The sequence below is a fragment of the Myotis davidii genome, unplaced genomic scaffold (assembly GCF_000327345.1).
Source record: "Myotis davidii unplaced genomic scaffold, ASM32734v1 scaffold842, whole genome shotgun sequence".
In the NCBI taxonomy this organism is placed as follows: Eukaryota; Metazoa; Chordata; class Mammalia; order Chiroptera; family Vespertilionidae; genus Myotis; species Myotis davidii.
Genome location: NW_006293540.1, coordinates 827070 through 842363, shown reverse-complemented (window position 1 = coordinate 842363; position 15294 = coordinate 827070). Strand labels below are relative to the sequence as shown.

At 56.9% G+C, this 15294-nt stretch overlaps 1 protein-coding gene across 1 annotated transcript in view; it reads left to right on the top strand.

Annotated features, from left to right (window-relative positions):
- MCM5 (minichromosome maintenance complex component 5) overlaps nt 1-15294 on the top strand; it is a 36840-nt gene that overhangs the window by 225 nt on the left and 21321 nt on the right. The window contains exons 2-14 of the mRNA XM_006767234.2: nt 1423-1552; nt 1630-1758; nt 3911-4083; nt 4746-4901; nt 7045-7211; nt 7662-7833; nt 8734-8845; nt 10189-10332; nt 10696-10761; nt 10953-11129; nt 11735-11847; nt 13821-13949; nt 14405-14547. Coding sequence (XP_006767297.1) covers nt 1423-1552; nt 1630-1758; nt 3911-4083; nt 4746-4901; nt 7045-7211; nt 7662-7833; nt 8734-8845; nt 10189-10332; nt 10696-10761; nt 10953-11129; nt 11735-11847; nt 13821-13949; nt 14405-14547 — 1811 coding nt within the window. The remainder of the gene's footprint in view (nt 1-1422; nt 1553-1629; nt 1759-3910; nt 4084-4745; nt 4902-7044; nt 7212-7661; nt 7834-8733; nt 8846-10188; nt 10333-10695; nt 10762-10952; nt 11130-11734; nt 11848-13820; nt 13950-14404; nt 14548-15294) is intronic.

Sequence of the window (15294 nt, the reverse complement as noted above, 5' to 3'; positions counted from 1 at the left end):
GAAGGAGCCCGTCCGGTTCTAAGGCGTCTGGTCGCAGCGGTGCTTCCCCGACTCGCACCCGGTGGGGTACAGTTTTGCATATTTCATACCCGAAGTTCACGTTGAAGTGAGTCACCTCTTCAGTGGGCCACCAGCGACCCAGCTGGAGTCCCTGGGCCCTGTGGCTCTTTTTCCAGATCTTGTTCCGATGTCGTCGTCTTACTGCCCTTGCACTTAACGTCAGACACCTCAGAAACTCAAGCTGTCAATGTGCAATAGGTGAAGATGGGAGTTCTGATTTACATCATTCATTCATTCATTCATTCACTCACTCCAGTCGTGTCACCTCATTGACGGTGCACCTGCTGCATGCCAGGCTCTGTTCCAGGTGCTGGGCTGCAGCCCTGAAGGAGCTGGGCAGCCCCTGCTCCCGGTCCTTGCACCATCTGTCATTGTTGGTCCTTTAGATGCAGAGAATAGGAGTTTGCAGGTCCAGGCTCTGGCGGAGTGACTTCCAAGTGACAGTCTCTCCGGTCCTCAGTTTTTTCATCTGTAAAATGGGCATAGCCATTCCTGCCTCTGTTTATTCATGTGCCAGCTGATGTTGACCATCTATCTGCCTGGCACTGTGCCAGACACCGAGACACAGATAGGAAAAGATTCATGCTGCTCGCCCTCAAGGTCAGTGGGAGCCAGGGATAGAGACAAACAAATAAGTACTAGGCGAGAGTCACCCCAAAGAAGGAATGTAAACAAGAGTTAGGCGAGGCTTCCAGAGGTGACCCCTGAGCTGACGGGGTGGGAGGGGGAGGGAAGCATTGCACAGCAGTTACATGGGCCGAGGTACAGGGTGGCCTGGTAGGGCAAGGGCCCTGTGGACCAGGCTGGCTGTTTTCTGTGGCTTCCAGGCATAAGGCATAAGGGGATGAGGCCTGAGATGAGGCTGGGGGCAGGCTCTGTGAAGGTCTGTGTCCCCAAATGGGTTTTTTGGGACAATAGTCCCAGGGGCTACTCTGTAAGAAGGGTCTGTCAGGTGGTTGACGGGGCACACACATGGTGTGTATCCTGTGTGCTGCCTTCAGTCTCCAAGTTCTGAGGAGTGAACCTTGTTAGATTCCTGAGCTAGTTAAAGGCTCCAGGGAGTCCTGAATGAAGGAACTGGTTTACGGTGCGAGTTGCCCAAACTGACCTGCGTGCAGAGGCCAGTCTGAGTGTTGAAACGTGCTTCCACGGAGCTCTCTGTGGAGGATGCCTCTGCTGGCAGCGGGGGCCTCTGTGGGGTAAAGCCGGGAAACCACCTGGAATTCGACGTGTGTGTGGGAAGAGAAGTGGGGGAGCAGTGCTGGTGGCCGTGAGGGCACATTCAGGGTGCAGTGCACTTCAGCCAGCGTTCCGTCCTCTTCTCTGCACCCTTACCCACCTTCAACTGCCACCTGCCCACTCCAGGGATGAACTCAAGCGGCATTACACCCTGGGGGAGTACTGGATCGAGGTGGAGATGGAGGACCTGGCCAGCTTTGATGAGGACCTGGCCGACTTCCTGTACAAGCAGCCGACGGAGCATTTGCAGCTGGTGAGTGGGACCCTGTCCTGCATCCCCCCGGGCTGCCCTGCACCAGGCGCTGACAGCCTGTTCCCTTCCCCCTCCAGCTGGAGGAAGCTGCCAAGGAGGTGGCCGATGAGGTGACCCGGCCCCGGCCCAGTGGTGAGGAGGTGCTCCAGGACATCCAGGTCATGCTCAAGTCGGACGCCAGCCCGTCCAGCATTCGCAGCCTGAAGGTGGGTTTGCTCAGAGGTTGGGTGGAGGGTGGCAGCGGCTCTGCCCCGCTCCTGCTTCCTCAGGCTGACCTACCGGGGTGCCTACACCAGCCGTGTAATCGAATTGAACTCATTGGACAAGTGTTCACTGAGCTGCTCCTGTGGGCAGAGCATTACGTTGGGTCCTGGAGAAACGGGGAACTAAAGCACACGCCCCTGTCCTCACTGAGTTTATTACTGCCCCGGGGAGACCGAGGAACTAGATAGGCAGCACCATGACAATTTTAGGTGATCGGAAGTGCAGTGGAGGAAATGAGGGTGACGAGCAAGTGGGAGCCTCTCTGGAAAGGACGGAGAAGGCTTTGGGGAGCTGACATCTGAGTGAGATCTGAGGATGGGAACGAGCAGCACAGACCGTTGGGAGAGAGCATCGGGTGGGTGGGGGAAGTGTGCGCTAGTGCAAAGTCCAGAGGTGAGGAGGGCATGCGATGTGCAGGGCCATGTTGAAAGCCTGTGAGCAAGGCTACAGAGGGATGAGGAAGCAGGAGAGGGGCAGAGCCTGTCTGTCATCCAGTCGTTTATCTGTTTAACTCAGCAAATCCTGAGTGTGCCTCACTCCAGGTGCTGGGCTAGACTCACTGTGGACAGACAGGGCCTCTGTCCCATGGCGCTTACAGAGAGAAGCAGACGAGCACGGAGATGATGGCAGGTTCTGGGATGTGAGTCATGAAGAGAAGAAATCGGGCAGCATGTCAGTGGCTGAGGGAGGCCTCCGAGGAAGTGCTGGGGTCGCGAGTCTGAGCGATGCCGCAGCCCGAGGGACACAGCCTGAGGGATGAGCACTCCGGGCTCAGGAGATGCAGATGCAAGGGCTGTTTCCAGGAACAGGAAGGAGCCAGTGTAGCCAAAGCCCAGGGAGTGACGATTGAGGAAAAGGAAAGGAAGAGAGGGGTGGAGAGGCCAGGAGGCCGGGCCTTTCCGCTGGAGGAAGGAGCTTGGATTTTGAATCCCAGTAGGAAACCAGTGGAGGGTTATGTGGAAGAACAGGCCGATTGCACTTGTAAAAGCTCCCTCTGGCTGCTGTGCGGAAGGAGAATTTACAGAATGGGCAGGAGCGGAGCTAGGAGAGCAGTGAAGGAGAAATCATGGCGTTGGTTCTGTCACAGGTGGTTGTGAGAATCAGATGAAATGAAGCCCGTGCCTGTGCTCGGTGAAATCACAGCGGGGTCCACACGTCCCCCGTGACCTCTGTTGGGGTCCCTGTGAAGCCTTCCTTGGCTCGCATGATGGCAGGTCGCTCCAGAAGCCAGAGTGTGGACCCTGGAGGCTACGGAACATGTGGCTTCATCTCTGTTCCCAGCAGCAGGGAGGGTCTCCAGGACCTGATGGAACCAAACTGGGTTTCACGCGTTTGGCCCCTCAGTGGAAGTGGCGTTAGACTTGCTCTGCGGGGCAGCTGTTTCATCAGGGAGGCCAGCGCCCGCTCCTCCCAGCGTCAGCCTTCCGGTCTCGGACTCACTGGAAAACACAGGAAATGGCCTGCTTTGGGCGATGGGTTTCCTAACAAGGGACGGAGCCTGCTCTTGGAAGATAACTTGTCAGGGATGCTTTAGAGGCTGGGCCAAGGCAACCCCAGTCCTTTCCAACTCTGAGTGCCAGGGTTTGTCGGTTGTCTTCCAGAAAACATGCTCTGGTGGTTTCAGCAGTTCCAGTAACCCCGGGGCCATGTCAGGCACTTGGGGCTCGGGCCTCAGTTACTAGAGGGGGGCTGGCTTCCTCTCTGTGTTTCTCCCCTCCTTGCAGGCTTTGGGGGAAGGGCATCAGCGTGAACCTCTAGCCTGCCTGCCTGTCCCGGAAAAACTAGTGGGAATGGGGGGAAAAGATGAGGGGAAAAAACTTTTATTATTTTTGGCTTTTTCTAAAATATTACAAAAAGGTAGGGAATAGTGTAATGAATCTATACCTTCACCTAGATGTAATGGCTGTTAATATTTTGCCTTCTTTGCTTTTTTTCTCATCCCGCTCACCCCCTCAAAGTATTTTGTAAAGTAAGTTACAGACATGGCACTTTATCCCTAAATATTTCAGTGTGCATTAAAAAAAGGCTTGCATGCATAATCTCAGGTGTACCTGGCTCCCTGTAACCCACCATCCTCCCATGGCTCTGTTACAGTCAGACATGATGTCACACCTGGTGAAGATCCCTGGCATCATCATCTCCGCGTCCGGGGTCCGCGCCAAGGCCACCCGCATCTCCATCCAGTGCCGCAGCTGCCGCAACACCCTCACCAACATCGCCATGCACCCCGGCCTGGAGGGCTACGCCCTGCCCAGGAAGTGCAACACGTGAGTGGGCCTTGAGCGGCCTCCGGGACTGTGAGGAGGTGATGTGAGTGGAGATGTGGAGGATGAGGATGCAGCTCCAAGGGGCTGGGGCAGGGGTGCCCAGTGGGAGAGGCACAGAGCTGCTTGTCACTATGTTATGTACTTATTTGCCGGGTGTTTTCCAGTCTCCCCTGACTAGAACCTTAGCTCCATAAGGGCAAGGGACTTTTTGTCCACTGCTGTGACCCCGGCACCTAGAATAGTGCCTGACACATAGTAGGTGTTTTGCTATGATATTGCTACAGTAGTTAAATAATGATTTCATTATATAGGGGTATATAGAGGCTAGACCTGGGAAAGGCCTCCAGGTGCCCAGACCCTTAGGGATCCTGGGATTTGATTGGGGGATTAGCAGTCTGGATCCTCTCTACCTGTGGGTACACTGAGACCCTGTGAGGAGACTGGGAGTGTGACTTGCCTGCCTCCCAGCTAGTTCATGGAAGAGCCTGGCCCGGAGCAGGTCTCCCCACTCTCAATCTGGTGTGTGGTCCCCCAGGGCTACCTTTTAGGGTCTTTCCCAGCTTATCCTTAATTTGCTGCCAACCAGGCCTTGTTGCTGACTCCTGGGATGGGCTCTGGGTTCTCAGGGCGGCTCTGGTGACTCTTTCTTCTTCTCTATACAGGGATCAGGCCGGGCGCCCCAGGTGCCCGCTGGACCCGTATTTCATCATGCCCGACAAGTGCAAGTGTGTGGACTTCCAGACTCTGAAGCTGCAGGAGCTGCCTGATGCAGTGCCTCACGGTGAGATGCCCAGGCACATGCAGCTCTACTGCGACAGGTGAGGCAGGCTGCCGGTGGGCACCCACGCAGTCGGGCGTCCCTGGCTGTGTCCCTAAACTGGTGCTGGGTGTGGACCATCCAGCGTGGTGGGTTGGGGAGAAGAGGGTGGCTGGTAGGGGACACTTGCTCTGTGCCTGGTACTTCCCTCAGTTTCCTGTCGTCTTCCCATCCCCTGCGGGCATGTCAGCCCCCCTTTTGCTGATTGAGGACATGTCACTGACTCTGGAGGAGCTTTGAGCCTGTGTTCTTCCTGGGAGACTCTCAGCCCTCTTAGAACCGGGGGGCTCGAGGAGGCTAGATAACCAGGAGCTGATAACCAGCAGCTGGGAGGCCCCATCCCAGCCTGACACCTGCTCCTGCCCCCGCCCCTGCCCCCGCCTCACTGTTAAGATTCTTCCTTGGATTTTGTTGAGCGATCGGAAAGAAGGAGAGGGTGCCGAGATGGAGCCTAGTCCCCTTACAGTAACGGGCAGAAGGTTTGGAGATGGTGACGAGGGTCCTGAACTGGGGCTTGCACACCCTGGCTGCACAAATGTTCTGTGCATGTGCATTTTTCTGGAGAGCAGCCTTGGAGGTTTCATTTGCTTCATTTTTTTTTTTTAAGATTTTTAATTGATTTTTAGAGGGAGAGGGAGAGAGAAACATCAATGACCAGGGATGGAACCCACACCCTGGGCATGTGCCCTGACCAGGAATCGAACCGGCAACCTTTGGTGCATGGGACAACACCACCAACTGAGCCTCCCTGGCCAGGGCTCATTAGCTTCTCCGGTGGCAGTAGAACCTGTAGAAGTCAGACTCTTAAGCAAGTTGCATGAACTTGCTGAGCCTCAGTTTCTTTATCAGTAAAATGGGGATCAGTCTTGACAGTCCTCAATCTCTCATCGGCCTGCTGTGAGATTTAAACTGGAAAATGCACGTCAGACGCGGAGCACAGTTTCTTACACAGGAAGAAATCTAAGGATTCGTTATATGTTAGATTTTGCCCCAGCTGTCTGTGATCCACAAAGCTTCAGGGGGCCATAAGAGGAGTCCCAGAACCCTCTGCTGAAGCATTAGCAGTGACAGTGACAATCCTCAGAGGCTGTGACTCTGCCTGTGACCTCACTGGGTCCCACAGCAGTCGGGCAGGTCAGACCAGGTGTTATCTCCGGGCTCGGAGAGTTGCAGTGACTTCTTTGCCCTTCACGTGGCTTCTGAGTGGCAGTGTCCCAGTGCTTCTGCCATGCCCAAGGCTTCCTGGTTTCAACATCTTATTTTTCAAAAGAGAATTCAAAAGTCCAGAGGAAAAAGGACTTGGCCGAGCTGGAGCCGTGAAGGGGCAGAAATGGGAGTAGCCCTTGCGGGGAGGCTGGGGGAGCAGGAGAGGCTTCCCTGAGGTGGCTAAGGGGCACCCTGCGACGACGCTGACAGCAGAGAGATGGAGGGGGCCTTTTTATTTTTATTTTATCTTTACTTTTTTTGGGGGGGGTTACATTTTTTATTGTTGGAAGTATTACATATGTCTCCATTTTCCCCATTGACCTCTCCCCGCCGGCTCCTGCCCCCATTATTTTTACTTTTTAAATTTCATTTTTCAGTTACAGTTTACGTTCAGTATTATTTTTCCCCATCACCATTTATTCCCCTCATACCCTCTTCTACCTCCACCCACCCCCTTCCCCCACAATCACCACACTGTTGTCCGTGACCATGAGTTCTTTTTTGCTCAATCCCTCCACACCCACCAACCTCCCCCATCCCCCCCATCTCAATATTATTTTGTGTTAGTTTCAGGTGTACAGCATAGTGGTTAGACAAATGTTTTGAGATGGGACTTCTGAGGGCTCGGGGTAGGCGCCCCTCTGACCCCGAGCAGCATAACAAATGAGCTTGTGAAGGCAGTGGAAGGGGCACGTCACCAAGGATTGTCATCATTGTCCTCCAAGTAACTGAGTTATATCCAAGCAGGGGGTAGGCTGTGATGAGGGGGAGAGACCCGTTTTCTTGGCCGGTGGGATGGACAGGCCTGGAGCAGCTCAGGTTGTAAGGCCTCTGGTAGAAATGCTAAGGTGGACTGTGTGACAGGGTGGGTAGAGTCAGGACTCTGTCTCCACCCGGCTCTCACCTGCTTTTCCCCTTCCTCCCCATCGGCCTCTCAGGTACCTGTGTGACAAGGTCGTCCCCGGGAACAGGGTCACCATCATGGGCATCTACTCCATTAAGAAGTTTGGCCTGACCTCCAGCAAGGGCCGAGACAGGGTGGGCGTAGGCATCCGGAGCTCCTACATCCGTGTCCTGGGCATCCAGGTGGACACAGATGGCTCTGGTGAGTTGGCTTTGGGGTCCTGCCAAAAGGCTGTGCTGCGCCCTGGCCGAGCTCACGCTGTCTTCCTGAATTATTGTTGGGCCTCCTCCCTGTCTCACCCGTACACTGTTCCACACAGTGGTCAGGGTAAGTGGTGCTGCCATAACCAAAGACACCACGTCATTCCTTGGCTGAGAGCACCCCACCCCTCTCTGCAAGATGGAAGACTTCCCAGGAGTCCACAGGGGCCTCCACAATCTGACCCCCTGGCTCCTCTGACTCCCCCCACTCTTCCCCTCACTCACTGGACCCTGGAACTTGCAAGCCCACTCCTGGGGGGTGGGAGCTCTGTCTTTTGGTGACGCTTGCACTGCCCCAACCCTCCCCTCTGAGACGCCCTGAGCAGCACCAACTTCTCCCTCACACAGCTCTCATGCACCCTCCCTCCCCTCCCTCCTCCCCCCTACCCAGGCCGCAGCTTTGCTGGGGCCGTGACCCCGCAGGAGGAGGAGGAGTTCCGGCGGCTGGCTGCCCTCCCCAATGTCTACGAGGTCATCTCCAAGAGCATCGCCCCCTCCATCTTTGGGGGCACGGACATGAAGAAGGCCATCGCCTGCCTGCTCTTTGGGGGCTCCCGGAAAAGGTGGGGGTATGGGCTCCCCGGGTCTGGGGAGGGGACGGTGACTTGGCTCACGGAACAGTTGCCAGATGGTCAGGACATGAATCCTTATTTCCCCAGACTCTGAGCCCTGCCTGCTCTCACAGGCTCCTTGTCAGCTGGCTGGGACTGATCCATCCTCTCTCCAGAGAGACCCATCCCCAGCCCTGGCGAGGGGTGGGCGTGGGGGACCTGGCGGGCACAGTGGGGAGGGCTCTGGGCTTACAGTCTCTGCCATGCTGCTTATTTACTGTGTGACCTTGGGCAAGAGACACCACCTCAACCCACGCTTCCACATGGACGACAGGAAAGACCCAACACAGGACGCCGCATGCCCTTTGAAACGATAAAGTAATAGATCTAGAAATTAATATGACTAGCAGCTACCACTTACTGATTCTTACTGTCCGCTAGGCCTTTTTCTAAGCGCTTTAATGTGTCTGAAACCCAGCCATCTTCATAACCCTGTGAGAAAGCTACGATCACACCCATGTTATAGCTGAGGCAGTTGAAGCATAAAGACCTAAGGGAACTTGCTCACAGGCACATGTAGGGCCAGGAGCCTGCCCACGTGAATCCCAGTCCACTTCCACGCACAGCCCACTGGCGGCTCCCCTGCTTGCCTTCTGCCCAGCTACGAGGGTGGTTATCAGAGGCTCACTGTGTGCCCCAGCCCAGCCCCAAGTGCCAGTTTCCTTTGAGCCCCCCCTCCCTGGGAGGCACGTTACCATGGGGCTGTGAGCGTGGTCTCAGCCCAGACTCCTGCCTCCCCACTTGCTCTGAGGCTCGTGGTAGGTCAGGGGGCTACTGCCAGCTGCCGTTGTGAACAGCCTGAGCCCAGGCCTCGGGCGATTCTTGCCTTGCCCACCTGCGTGTCCTCCCTAGGCTCCCTGATGGACTCACTCGCCGAGGAGACATCAACCTGCTGATGCTGGGGGACCCGGGGACGGCCAAGTCCCAGCTGCTGAAGTTTGTGGAGAAGTGCTCTCCCATTGGGGTGAGTACTGAGGAGCTGCTCTCCGTGGCTGCCCAGCAGGGAGGAAGGCCGCAGGGCAGGGCCACCAGGTCCTCCAGGTCCTCTTGGTGGGTAGGATCGCCCAGAATCTCTTCCTCATTCCCCTTGGTTGTGGGCAGGTAGCACAGGAGGAGAGGGAAGGAAATGAACAGGTGGGTGTAGTTTTGGGGTAGCGGGCAGAGCACCGGATGTGAGGCAGGTGGGGTTTGGGTTTCAGCCTGGCCAGTCATTGGCTGTGGGCCTTGAGCAAGTCACCTCTGTTCCCTGAGCCTCAGTTTATCCGCCCACTAAACCATAACACTGGTAATAGTCATGGCTAAACTCAAGGGCCAGCCACTGGTTGACGTGTCCAACGCCTATTTATCCTTAAACGTGCACCTCGACTCTGCAGTAGGTATGTGAGCCCGTCCTGTGATGAGGAAACGGTACAGAATAGCTACGTGTCTTGCTAGTATAGTAAGTGCTAGCGCAGGGATTTGAATGCAGGTGCCTGGTAGGCTGGGGCCTCTGCAGTGATGAGCGTGTCTGGGGATCAGAGTGGGGCGAGGATGCCTGCGTGTTCAGTGGGATGGGTTGTACTGGTGGGAGGGGTGGTCTCTGGGTACATAGGAAGTGTGTGCGACAAGTGCTCGTGCCAGGGCTGTCCAATAGAAATGTGTGTGAACTGCACATGTGAGCCACGTGTGTGATGCTAGATGTTCTAGTAGCCATGTTAAAAAGTGGAAAAAGAAAGTCAGGTGAAATTAATCCTAATACTCTGTTTAGTCCAACATATTTACAATATTTCAACATGTAGCTTAACATAAGAAAATAGGAGATACTTTGCATTCCCTTCTTAGCACTAAAACTCTTCTCAGTTTGGACTTGCCACCATGCAAAGGCTCAGTGACAGCATGTGGCCTGCAGGTCTATACAAAGATGACATGGGACTCGGGGTCGGGGAAGCTTTTTCCTGGGAGTCACAAGTCTGTCCCACTTTAAGGCCACGTGGAAGTGGGCCACTCCTCTCCTCTGGGCCTCACTTCGCTCCTCTGTGATGAGCCAGGCCCCTAAGGGCTGGTTCCTGGGGCCATCATGGCGGGTCCGCTGAGGCGCTGCGGCAGGCTCAGAGTGTAATGGATGTGAACCACCCAGTGGGGGCGAACCTCCAGGCCGGATGGGCCGGGGTGTCCTCATCCAGCGGGAGGCTCCCTGAGTTCTGTCTGTGCCCTGTGGCCAGCTGTGATGTGTGACCTTGTGTGAGTCACAGCTTTCTGGTCCCCTTGACTTGGGGGGCCAGCGTGGAGCTGTGTTGGGCCCTGACACCTCCTCCCTGGCCCTCCCAGGTGTATACATCTGGGAAAGGCAGCAGCGCGGCAGGCCTGACAGCCTCGGTGATGAGGGACCCCTCGTCCCGGAACTTCATCATGGAGGGCGGAGCCATGGTCCTGGCTGATGGCGGGGTCGTCTGTATCGATGAGTTTGACAAGGTGAGGCTGACCGGGTGAGGTGGTGGCTGGAAGGTAGGTGGCACCTAGTGGTCTCAAGGCAGGGGGTGTGGTCTTCTATGCCTGGACCTCAGGAACCACCTCTCACTTGGAGACTTGTATTCAGTCCCCTGCCTGTCACTATAGGGTAACTGGGAAGTAGCTTGACTTCTCCCAGCCTCAGTTTCCACATCTGGAGCATGGGGAGAGGAGAGCCAAGCCCACTCAGTTGTTACCAGGATGAGAGGTGACCCAGTTCCTGCCGTTGGCCTGGCATGAAGCTGGGACCAGGAGTGGTCGTGCTGTAGCTCTCCTGGCACTGCCCCCACCCTCGCCTGGTCTGATGGACGCTCTCTCCCCTCACAGATGCGAGAAGATGACCGCGTGGCAATCCACGAGGCCATGGAGCAACAGACCATCTCTATCGCCAAGGTGGGTGGTCCTCCCTGCAAGCCCAGTCGGCTGAGGTCCAGCTTGGTTTGGCCGAGCCCAGGGTGCTCTGAGCACTGTGCCAAGCCCTGCCTGCCCAGGCCTCCGTTGGCAGCAGCGGGCCTAGCATTTTGTGCGCATACGTGTCCGGGGTCCTCATCTCTGATCTATCATCGGTTCCCCTCGCTCCTCAGGCCGGGATCACCACCACCCTCAACTCCCGCTGCTCCGTGCTGGCTGCTGCCAACTCGGTGTTTGGCCGCTGGGATGAGACGAAGGGGGAGGACAACATCGACTTCATGCCCACCATCTTGTCCCGCTTCGACATGATCTTCATCGTCAAGGACGAGCACAACGAGGAGAGGGACATGGTGAGTCAGGGCCGCAGGGCACGGGCTCGGCTCCAGCCAGGCCCACGGTTCTGGGGGAGGGCGAACAGGGGCTGACAGGAGTCCTGACCATTGGGTAGGGCCCATAGTGGGTAGCCCAGGAGGCGGCAGATGGGGGCTGCAGAGAGCACTGAACCAGGGTGCAGAGTTCTGCCTCCCTGTGAGTGATTGGGGGTGAATCTCTCCCCCTGGCCCAGACCCTTGCATGTGAAATGGGGAGTTGGCATTTGGGTACAAGTGATAGAACCCCATCCAGTTCTGGTTTGTAAATTTCTGAAAGGAACTCGGTGGCTGATGGAATGGACCAGCCCAGAGGTCTGAGGCCCCACTGGTGTCCTCGGGGCTCCTGTCTGCTGCTCTGCTCTCCGTGGGGGGGTCCTGTTCTCTGGCAGCTTCTCCCTCTGGTGGCAAAGGAGGCCCTGGCAGCTCCGGGCTTTTGTCTTAGTAGCTGATAGCCCAGAGGAGGAGGAGGCCTCCCCCTTTCCATAGGTTCTGTTTCTGCAGGCTCCCTCCCTGCCTGCCGGACCTCTGTGGGAACCCAGGCTTAGGAGGGCCTGCCGGCTGACCCAGGGTCCCCTCTGCCCTAGATGCTGGCCAAACATGTCATCACTCTGCACGTGAGCGCGCTCACACAGACCCAGGCGGTGGAGGGGGAGGTGGACCTGACCAAGCTGAAGAAGTTCATCGCCTATTGCCGAGCGTGAGTCCTGGATGCTGGCCCGTGGGCTGGGGCTCCCCGGCTCCCTGGGCGGGAGAGAGCCCTGTCCCCTGGGCCTATCCTCATAAAGGACGCCTGAGATGATGCTGTCCTTTGGGGTTCTAGTTCCGTCAGTCTGCTCCACTCCTGTCTGACCTTACACAGGTCACTCGGGCTGTCGGCCTCAGTTTCCCCGTCTCCAAAAATGAGGGCGTAGGATTAGGTGGTGTCAAGGACACCCCTCACCTGACATTCAGGGAGGCAGGGCAGTGTGGTCATTGTAGACACAGGCTCTGGCTATTGCCCACCCCCACTGTGTGACCTTGGGCAAGTCACTTGACCTCTGAGCCTTGCTTTCCCTCGGTTGGTGTTCCCTGGGGTTTTGTAAGGATTGCACAAGATGATGAGTAAGTACTCAGCACAGCAGTGCATCACGTAACCACTCAGTAAATGGCACTTGCAACTTTATTGTTATTGTCACAGATGGTCAGTAATAGTAACCGTACGTAGGGTACTTGTTCTGTGTCTGGCATTACTCTCAGTATTTACAGGCAAGTGAAATTTAGCTCTGCCCTAAAACCTAAGAAACTGGTGTATTATTGTTCTATTTTATAGATAGGGAAGCTGACAGACAAAGGTTAAACAACTTGTCCAAGGTCACAGGTAGGAGTTGTAGTGGAGCCAGGATTTGAACCCAAGTACCAGGCTCAGAGGCTGCGCTTTAGTCCCTCTGCCAAGGTATTTTGTTTGCTTTTAAGTGTATTTTTTACTGATTTCAGAGAGGAAGGGAGAGGGAGAGAGAAGCATCAGTGATGAGAGAGAATCATTGATTGGCTGCCTCCTGCACGCTCCCCACTGGGGATTGAGCCTGCAACCCCAGCATGTGCCCCCAACCAGAATCGAACCTGGGCCCCTTCAGTCTGCAAGCCGACGCTCTATCCACTGAGCCACACCAGCCAGGGCTGCCAAGGTTCTTGACAGACACCTCGGGGGGGAGAGAGAAGCATCAGTGATGAGAGAGAATCATTGATTGGCTGCCTCCTGCACGCTCCCCACTGGGGATTGAGCCTGCAACCCCAGCATGTGCCCCCAACCAGAATCGAACCTGGGACCCTTCAGTCTGCAAGCCGACGCTCTATCCACTGAGCCAAACCAGCCAGGGCTGCCAAGGTTCTTGACAGACGCCTCGATTGTGTCTTGTTGGAGCTACAACCTGAGAGTGGAAGAATCTTTGAGTGCCCCTTCCGTGGGAGGGGAAACACTAAAGTTGTTCAGGTCCCTACTCACCACCTCCACTGGGTGATGGGTGGTGTGGTGCCCAGTGATTTCTGCGTCTTCATCACAGTTCCGAGCTCCTCACAGCCGTGGGGAGCTGGCTCCTTCCATCCAGCCTTGGTCTCCTCATCCTCAGGATGGGGGTTGGACTAGGACCAGTGACTGCCAGTCGACCTGTGTGGTGTGTGGGAGGGAATAGGACCTACCTGATCACCCTCCCTGCTGGGAGAGTCTGACATGCTCCCTGTCCCTGGACAGCAGTCACTGCCAAGCCTCTTGGGGCGGCGTTGAGCATCACATCCTCAGTTGTGTTGGCCGGTGGGGAAGTTTGGGTCGAAGCCGGCTGTGAGCCCGCTCTCCAGTGGGCCCTGTGCTGCGTGGTGGTGCCGTCTTTCTGTTCTGTGGGTGAGGCAACCTTCGCTTCATGACTCGAGCCGCACGTCACCCAGCAGTAAGGAGGGCAGTCTTCACCCCCTGCAGATGGGCCTGGCTTCCCTCTGCCTATTTTCTGACAAGGCACCTGCTTTTCTCCTGCTGTTGAGGTCAGGCACCTGTCTGAGCCCAGATTTTACTTAAATCTCTTCTAAAGGATGCACCCAGCCCGTTGGGGGCAAGCACGTGATTGTAAGCCAGCTGAGGGCAGGGAGGGTGCCCCACGTTTCCTTCCAGCCTCATGGCAGCTGCTCCTTCCCCCTCCGCAGGAAGTGTGGCCCCCGGCTGTCAGCGGAGGCCGCGGAGAAGCTGAAGAACCGGTACATCCTCATGCGCAGCGGGGCCCGTCAGCACGAGAGGGACAGCGAGCGGCGCTCTAGCATCCCCATCACTGTGCGGTGAGCCAGCGGCCAGGGCTGGGCACGGCCTCACTGTAGAGCAGGGCATGCCGGGCCATCAGGGTCGGGCCATCGCTAACCACACAGCCCAGGCCCTAGGGAAGGCGGGTGGGGGAGCTCCTTTTGGAATGTAAACAGTAACCTCCCTCTCAGCTGGCAACCAACTGAGCCACATTGGTCAGGGCTAAGGACACATAAATCTCCCACAAAGTGTTTGGACTTATGACTCATTGGCCACACCTCACTCACACAGACACGCCTAGATGCAAGGGAGGCTGGGAAATGTCTTCCAGTTGGGTGTCATGTGGGGAATAAGAGTCCCGTTACTGAGGAGGAGAGGCAGACAGGGCAGGGGCACCCAGCAGTCTCCCCTGTGGTCTTTCCACCTTGGGCAGGTAGGGCCGGGGAGGGAAGATGGGCTCAGGCCCCCCTGGTGTCCCGTTGCCCCCACGCAGGCAGCTGGAGGCCATCGTGCGCATCGCGGAGGCCCTCAGCAAGATGAGGCTGCAGCCCTTTGCCACGGAGGCGGACGTGGAGGAGGCCCTGAGGCTCTTCCAGGTGTCCACGCTGGACGCCGCCTTGTCGGGCACCCTGTCAGGTGAGCAGCAGGGCTGCGGGCTCAGGGCTCCGAGGGCTGGGCGGCATTCTGGAGGCCCCGGTGTGGCTGCTTTCCTGCCTCTGCTTCCTTGCAGATTCTCCCCCTGGCATTTCCTCCCGATGGGAAGAGCCGCTTCTCTCCAGACCCTTGAGCACAGTCCTTTGAGCCGGTTCGTTAGGAACGGGTGCAGTTGCTCATTGGCCAGGAACCGTGGTCAGCACCCCGTGAAGCTCTTTCCCCTGTCTTACAGCTGGCCTCTGGGAGCCAGTGGCCACTTCGTCCTTCTCGTCTTAGGAGAAAACTGACACAGCTTTCTCACAGAGTCAGCTCCTGTCTGTCCTCAGGGGCCTCCAGTGGCAGCTGCTCTCGCCAGAATCACAACAAAACCTGTGCCCAGGCCCACAGGGCCCACAGGACCTGCCCCTGGGCACCGCTCTGGCCCCCTGCCCTGGGTTTCGAAGCAGCCACATGTGTTCCTACCTCATGCCTTTGTGCCTGCCGTTGCCTATGCCTGAAGCCTCCTTCCCCACACGGTAGCCCCGTCCCCCGACTTCAGGACCCCAGTCGTCTCCTCAGTCGGGCCCTCACTTCCCTGGCACACTCTGTTCCTCTTCCCGCAATTTTCTCTTCTGGGTCTGGCTCCAGCCACTCCTCGTTGGGCTGGAGGCTCCATCTCCAAGCCTCCCACTGTGGGCCGACTGAGATCCCGGCACCCGTCCCCACCCACCGTCTCCCTTCTTGTGCCCA